Consider the following 8,488-nt stretch of genomic DNA (forward strand, 5'->3'; position numbering starts at 1 on the left):
AGAAGGGGAATTGGCAAGCCGAGAAGGGGGGGGGGGGAAGTGGAAGGCAAGGGGAGATGAGGACGCTAATTGTAGAGGGAAAGGTCAATCGCATAACGGGAAGGGATGTAACAGGGAAGAGCTAAGAAAGGCAAACGTGAAGGGTAGGCGAGAGAAAGAATGGAAGTGGGAGGCGATGTAAAGGGCAGGTAAGGTGGAAGGTACGGCCAAGGCGAAGGGAAGGTGACGGGACGGAAAAGGGACGTTCACGGGTAAAGGAGTCAAATAGCACATGTAATGGAAATGCTGCGCAGAGGGAAGTCCTGCAAGTGACTTAAGATGTACTTGTCATTTACATTTTACTTACTATGTCATTTCCTTTACCTTTAACTCCCACATTTCAGATTCCATTTCGCTCACTATGAATTTACATTTCCTTTCCGCTTAATAGGTCATGTCCATTTCAATTTCTCTACTGTACCTTTCACTTTCTACTAAAAGTCATTTCCTTATAGGTCTATGTCAGTTCCTTTCCAATTTCCTCCCATTATTTCTCTTTCTATTCTATGTCCTTTCCTTTCATCTCTCCTATGTCCTTCCCGTCTCTTTTCTATGTCTTTCCTTTCCTCGTGCTCCTGCCTCTCTCCAGCAGCCCAGCGTAACCTTTAGTGACCTTCAGTGACCTTTAGTGACCTTTATTACCAGATGAATGCTGATCTGAGATCAGCCGCCTCCCTCTCTAACTGGATTAAGCGTCTCTCTGTCGCAGCGATGAAAGCTGCGTTGTTGCTGCAGCTTTGGTTTCATAAAGCGTGACGTAGAGCGGGGGGGAGAGAAGGAGAGGAGGAGGAAAAGGAGGAGGAGGAGAGAAAGATTTAACGAGACGAGGAGGGAAGGACAGACTGAGAGGCTGAAGTGGAAAGTTTACAAGTTTAGAGACAGGCTACATTACCAGGTGTATATATATATATATATATATTTCAAGTTTATTTCAAGTAATATATATATATATATATATATATATATATATATATATATATATATATATAGTACTTGAAATAAACTTGAAATGTCTGAATATTGTCATCATTTTTTACATTCATTTTTTTTAATTTAATTTTAATGCTGTCTTATTTCTTTCTATTTTTTAAATTTACTCTTCAAGATTTTTACATTTTGTTTCATGTTTAATTTAAAAAATTTTTTATTATTCTTTTTTAAATGTCCGGGGTAAGTACTGAAAATAAATTTGAAATGTCTAAATATTCTAAAAATATTTTAATTTTTTTTTTTGTGAGTGCTGTATATTTTTATTTTTATTTACTTTTACTTAAGATTTTTTTAGTTTTTTTTATTAAATCGTTTTTTATGTTTTTTTATTATCTGATAAAATAGTATTATTATTTTTTTATGTTTTTTTTAATTAAAATCGTTTTTTTTAATTTATATGATAAATTATATTATTATATATTGTTTTTTAAAAGTCAGGGTGCTAAGTAATTAAAATACTTTGAAATGTCTAAATATTCTCAAATATTTACATTCATTTTTTATTTTTTTGAAGTGCTGTTTTTTCATTTTTTAATTACTTTACTAAGATTTTTTTTTATTAAATCGTTTTTTATTTTGTTTTATTTATTGATAAATATTATTATTATATAATTTTTTTTAAATCCGGGGTCTGCTAAGTATTAAAATAAATTTGAAATGGTCTAAATATTATTAAATTTTCTTAATATATTTTAAATTTCTTATTTCTTTTTTTAATTACTTTCCAAGATTTTTATTTTTATTATATTTTTATTATAACCTGTTTTTTAAAACTTTTTTTTTTAAATATTTGTTATTCATATATGTTTATTTAATGTAAAATATTTTAATTAGAAGTTGGTTATACATTTTGTTTGATGATGGATATATTTTTTTATTTTATTTTTTTTAAAGTCCAGAATGAAATAATTAGAAATATCCAAATATCCCAAAAATATTTTACAAAATTTTTTACTTTAATTGAATGCCGCCTTCATTAAAAAAAATAAATTCACTTCCAAGATTTTTATTTTTTTTTTCATTTTATGTTTTTTAATAAATCTATTTTTTTCTATATTTTTAAAAACTTGCTATCATGTAAATTCATTTAATGTTAAATATTTTAAATGATAACAATTAATTCAAATTTATTATATATTTTTTTATTTGACATGTTTGTTTTTATTTAAAATTAAAAAAATAAATACATATTTTATTATATTAAAGTTCTGATAATAAAATATGTAAAAATACAAATTAACATATGAACCTAAAGATAAAAGGGATAAAAGTAATTTAAATAAAGTCTATAATCTAAAAGTATTTTCGTCTTTTTCGTCTTTTTCAACAGTATAAAAAAAAAAAACATCATCAAAGTAAAATATATACAACTTCTATTTAAAATATTTAACATTAACTAAACATACATGAAAACAAATATTAAAAAAAAAAGTTTAAAAAACAGTTTTAAAAAAAAAAATACAAAAATAAAATAAACAAAATAATAATTTTTTTTATTTAATTTGACTTCTGTCTATTTTAAATTTTTTATTTTTTTTATTTACTTTCCAAGATTTCTTCGAAACGTAATTTAATGTTGTTTTTTATTAAATCGTTTTTTTATCATTGTAAAAAAAATGTAAAAATATTTGCTATTCATGTGAGTTTTATTTAATGTTAAATATTTTTAATTGATAACAATTTAATTTAAATTTATATATTCTGAATATTTTCTTTAATTTTGACGATGTTTATTTTTTAATTAAAATTCTTTTTAAAAAAAATTATTATTTTTTTAAACGTCCGGCGTCTGCTAAATTAATTAAGTAGTTAATTTATTTAAATAAATGAGTTGAAATAAATGTGAAAAGTCTAATTATATATATATTTATTAATCCTCATAGTTTTCGTCTTTTTCGTCTTTTTCAACAGTTCTGCAAGACCGCGAGGAAGCTGCTGCTGAGTCGGCGCGTTGCCAAGGCGACGGCGGTGCTCGGCGCGTGCCTGCTGCTGCTCCTCGACGCCGTGAGCGCGTGCGCGGCCACGCTCGGCGTCCTGCTGCCTTTTCTCATCTGGATGGCCGCGTAAAAACGTGAAAAACAGCGGGAGAAATAATTAAAAATAATAAATAAATAAATAGTGAACTTCTCTTTGGAGGTCTGCTGTCTAAATAGGAACATAATCTGTAAAAAATGTGTCCAATAAAAATTTAAAAATTGTATTTTTGATTTTTTTTGCGACTATTTTTCCCCCATTATCGGGATTTCCTGTACTTTTGTCATAGGAACTACAATTAAAAACTACATTTCCCTCTCTGTACTTGGTCGACAAGTATTTATAAAATCTTGGAAAACATTTGTCCTGATAAAAAGTGTTCTTCATCATTAAAATCTAGCATTTATTTTATTTTTTTAGTTCATATTTTGCCCGTTTTATTGATCATATTTTATTTTATATTTAATTCTTTACTTCATATTTTATTTTACTAAATATAAAATAAAATATGAAGTAAAGAAACATTTAAAAAAACGTATTAAATACAGTTTTTTTTTGTATATTTTTTACTTTTATGGATTATATTTATTATTTATGTTTTATACTTTTAAAAAAAAAAATTCTTCCTATTTGTGTTTTACTGTGTAACTGTGTTTTTCCATTCAGATTATTTATTATTATTATTTATTATTATTATTAATTTTTTTAATTAATTGTTATTAGTATTATCTATTTTAAATAATTTTCTTTTATTATCATTTCATCAAATTTTGTATTACTTCTTGTGGTCCCGCCTTTCGAGCCCTACGTGAACGTGCTGATTGGCTCAGAGACCTGGCCTTCAAGCCAATCATAATTCGCGTATTTACTGGTTGAAGCTTGTTGCTAGGTAAGTTTTTTTTCTTCTCTCGAACTAAGTTGTCATCGAAGTACGTGACGTTATCGGACATTATCCATGAACGGCGGTTTATATTCAGAAGATTAAGAAGAAAACTTTTTTATTGTGAGATAAAAAATGGCGGCAGACAGACACGGTAAGCGCCTGATTAACGAACGTTATTTTTAAATAAGCTAGCTAACCGTTAAAAGTCAGTTGGAACAAGTTTTGCGGGGAAGCGAACGTTGCCGTTGACGTTACGTTACGTTACAGACCCGCTAGCATAAACGTCAGCTACCTTGACGGCCGTGCTAGCTAGTGGTTAGCTTGCTTCATGAACGTTTTTACTTCCTAAATCTAACTTACACATCAGTGACAACTAATTTACTGAAACCGTATTTAAGTTACACCGACAACATGCGTGTTTTGATATCTTATGTCTCATTTTGAACTGTTAGAATCGGCAACAATTGTCAGTAATGACGACACATAAGTTAAAAGCTAGCCAGCTAAGCTAGCTAGCTTGCTAGCTAGTTAGCTAACAACATGTCAGATTGTGTAGCTACTTTAGGGGAAAACGTTTTTTCCCCCCAAGTGATAGTAATTCAGCGGTTTATCTGAGGCTTTGAAACTGTGTGCCAGCTAAATTAAGTGGCCATAATCATAAATAATTGCATTAAAAACCTAAAACGTGAATTTATAGCAGGTTTTTAGCTTATTCCAAAGTCTTTTGATGGCAGGTTTTTGGCTGTTTTCCCCGCAGCTATAACAGTCGTGTGGCATTATGATGCAGAAGTTATAAAGTCTGTATTTAAGACATTGTATGGGCTTAATTGTGGTTTAAACATCGCTTACAACAGGCAGACAAATAGTTATTTTGGATCTTGTAAAATAGCTTTTTTTTCAATTAACATCTCACTGTTGCATAAGCCCTGAGACCTGAGACCGAATATTTGGTAATATTTGAAATCCAATAGAGAACAGATTTCCTTACCATTAATTATTTGTAGTAATTTATGAGTTCTCACTAAAATAATACATTAAGTAGTTTTATTGTCACAACAGAGCATCAAAATATGTAAAAGTTCTGATAAATAAAATGTAGAAAAATACAAACTTGAGATATGAAACTTAAAGTCCTTTGAACAAAAAAATAATCAGTGTTGCCAACAGGGACGTTGTAGAGCGTCCTCTGGTGGACAGACTATGCAACGCCATCACTAACAGGGACGTTGTAGAGCGTCCTCTGGTGGACAGACTATGCAACGCCATCACTAACGGGGACGTTGTAGAGCGTCCTCTGGTGGACGAATATGCAACGCATCACTAACGGGGACGTTGTAGAGCGTCCTCTGGTGGACAGACTATGCAACGCCATCACTAACGGGGACGTTGTAGAGCGTCCTCTGGTGGGACAGACTATGCAACGCCATCACTAACGGGGACGTGTTAGAGCGTCCTCTGGTGGACAGACTAGCAACGCCATCACTAACAGGGACGTTGTAGAGCGTCCTTGGGGGACAGACTATGCAACGCCCATCACTAACGGGACGTTGTAGAGCGTCCTCTGGTGGACAGACTTGCCGCGCCTCACTAACAGGGAAGTTGTAGAGGCGCTCTGGTGGACAGACATGCAACGCATCACTAACGGGGAGTTGTAGAGCGTCTTGGTGGACAGACTAGCAAGCCATCACTAACGGGGACGTGTGAAGCGTCCTCTGGTGGACAGATATGCAACGCCATCAATAACAGGGACGTTGTAGAGCGTCCTCTGGTGGACAGACTATGCAACGCCATCACTAACGGGGACGTTGTAGAGCGTCCCCTGTATTTACCAACTTTGTCCTGATTCTCCTCGTCCGTATAAAGTTTAGAGCGGGACGCTTGTGTCTCCCGTCTTTTTTACCGTTTTAACTGAAGTGTCTTTTTGGACAGACGGCGGCAGAGACTCTGACGGATCCGTGGACAGGGACTCGGGTAAAATCAGCCCGCTGGGGGGCGAGGACGACTTCAAGGTGTCCTGCGCCAAAGAGATGGCTCTGCTGGCCCTGATGGAGAAGACGGGCTACAACATGATGCAGGAGAACGGACAGAGGAAGTACGGAGGACCGCCTCCAGGTAGGGGGGGGGTGTGTGTGTGTGTGTGTGTGTGTGTCTGTGTGTGTGTGTGTGTGTCTGTGTGTGTGTGTGTGTCTGTGTGTGTGTGTGTGTGTCTATGGTTCAGAAGGGTTGTACTTAGTGTCTTGATTAATCATAGGTGTGTTTTAGGTCTAACATCAATTACGCAACCAATCAACCAATCAGAGGTCTTCTCCCACCGCTGTGAGTCTGTAACAGCAGGACAGTCGAGTGTGTTGTCCAAACTACTGAATCATTTGAAACTGTGTGTGTCTCTCTCTTTTTTTGTGTTTGGTCGTCTCTGTTTGTTGTGTTGTGTGTGTGTGTGTGTCTATGTGTGTCTCTGTGTGTGTGTGTGTGTGTGTGGTGTGTGTGTGTGTGTTTTGTGTGTTCTTGTGTGGTGTGTGTGTGTGGTGTGTTGTGTTCTGTTTCTGTTGTGTCTCTGTGTGTCTGTGTGTTCTCTCTGTTCTGTGTGGTGTGTGTGTGTTGTCTGGCTTTGTGTTGTCTGTTGTGTGTGTGTGTGTGTCTCTTGTTTGTCTGTGTGTGTGTTGTGTGTGTGGGTGTTGTGTGTGTGTGTGTTGTGTTGTCTGTCTCTCTGTTTCTGTGTGGTGTGTCTGTCTCTCTATGTGTGTGGTGTGTGTTTGGTGTGTCTCTGTCTGTCTGTGTGTGTGTGTGTGTGTGTGTGTGTGCGTGTGTGTCTGTCTCTCTGTGTGTGTGTCTCTGTCTGTCTGTGTGTGTGTCTCTGTCTGTCTGTGTGTGTGTGTGTGTGTGTCTGTCTCTCTGTGTGTGTGCGTGCCAGGCTGGGAGGGCCCTGCCCCCCCCCGGGGCTGCGAGGTCTTCGTGGGGAAGATCCCCCGAGACATGTACGAGGACGAGCTGGTGCCGCTGTTCGAGAGAGCCGGACGCATCTACGAGTTCCGGCTGATGATGGAGTTCAGCGGAGAGAACCGCGGCTACGCCTTCGTCATGTACACCAACAGGTAACCCCGCGCAGCGCTCGACGTTAACGCGACAAGGGGATACGGCTAACGTTAGACCCAACGGCGGCAACGGGTTCAACCCCAGAACCTTCTGGCTCTGAGGCCCCAGGGCTGCTACGGCGTCGTACGCCAACCTCTCCTCTGTTTTAAAATAAGAGATATACTCGGTTTAATATAGTCACTGGACAGATGTCAACATGGAGGAGGCCTGCAGTGTTACAGTGTACAGTGTTTTCACGCCAGACAGGGGGAAACAACAGAGCAGGGGGAATGAGAGAGGGGGAAACAACAGAGCAGGGGGAATGAGAGGGGGAAATATTTACACTCAACCGGCCCCTTTATTAGGTAACCCCTCTAGTACTGTTGAAACCCCCCTTTTGCCTTCAGAACTGCCTCAATTCTTGTGGCATGATTCACAAGGTGCTGGAAGCATTCTCAGGGGTGTTTGGTCCATATTTACATGATGCATCACACAGTTGCCGCACGATTTGTCGGCTTGCACATCCTTAGCTGAATCTCCCGTTCCACCACACACCCAAATGTCTCTATTGGATGAGATCTGGTGACTGTGGAGTGCCATTTGAGTACAGCGAACTCATTGTCATGTTCAAACCTTCTGTGATGATTCCGCTTTATCCATGGCGCATTACCTGCTGAAGTAGCCATCAGAAGTTGGTACATTGGTCATAGGGATGGACTGGTCAGCAACAATCACTCAGGTAGCTGTGGCTTTGCACGATGCTCATTGTAACCAAGGGCCCAAAGATTGCCACTAAATATCCCCACACCATGACAACCACCACCACCAGCTGAACCGTGATACAAGGCAGGATGGATCCATGCTTTCATGTTGTAGACCGCCAAATTCTGACCCTACCATCCGACGGTCGCACAGAAATCGAGGACTCTCGACCAGGCACACGTTTTTCCCAATCTTCTATTGTCCAAGTTTCGATGAGCTTGTGCAAATGTGTAGTCTCAGTTTCCTGTTCTTAGCTGAAAGGAGTGGCACCCGATTGGTCTTCTGCTGCTGTAGCCGCATCTGCCTCAAAGTTGGACGTACTTGCGTTCAGAGATCTCTTCTTCCCACCGGTTGAACGGTGGTTATTTGAGTCACTGTTGCCCTTCTATCATCTCGAACCATTCGGCCATTCTCCTCTGACCTCTGGCATCACAAGGCATTCCGCCCACAGACTGCCGCCCACTGGATGTTTTTTTTTTTTCGGACCATCTCTGTAAACCCTAGAGATGGTTGTGCGTGAAAATCCCAGTAGATTAGCAGTTTCTGAAATACTCGACCGCCCTTCTGGCACCAACTCATGCCACGTCAAAGTCACCAAATCACCTTTCTTCCCCATATTGATGCCTCGTTTGAACTGCAGGAGATTCTCTTGACCAGTCTACATCCCTAAATGCACTGAGTTGCCGCCATGTGATTGGCTGCTTAGAATTAAGTGTTAATGAGCAGTTGGACAGGTGTACAATAAAGTGGCCGGTGAGTGATATGTGT

At 37.8% G+C, this 8,488-nt stretch overlaps 1 protein-coding gene across 1 annotated transcript in view; it reads left to right on the forward strand.

Moving 5' to 3' along the window:
* Positions 1-3,834: 3,834 nt before the first annotated feature.
* Positions 3,835-8,488, forward strand: part of rbm46 (RNA binding motif protein 46) — a gene marked incomplete in the record, with an annotated part of 36,134 nt that continues 31,480 nt past the window's right edge. Inside the window, 3 exon segments of the mRNA XM_032518988.1 lie at positions 3,835-4,037; positions 5,816-5,998; positions 6,798-6,978. Of these exon segments, the coding sequence (XP_032374879.1) occupies positions 4,019-4,037; positions 5,816-5,998; positions 6,798-6,978 (383 nt within the window).

This window comes from Etheostoma spectabile, chromosome 6 (assembly GCF_008692095.1).
Source record: "Etheostoma spectabile isolate EspeVRDwgs_2016 chromosome 6, UIUC_Espe_1.0, whole genome shotgun sequence".
NCBI lineage: Eukaryota > Metazoa > Chordata > Actinopteri > Perciformes > Percidae > Etheostoma > Etheostoma spectabile.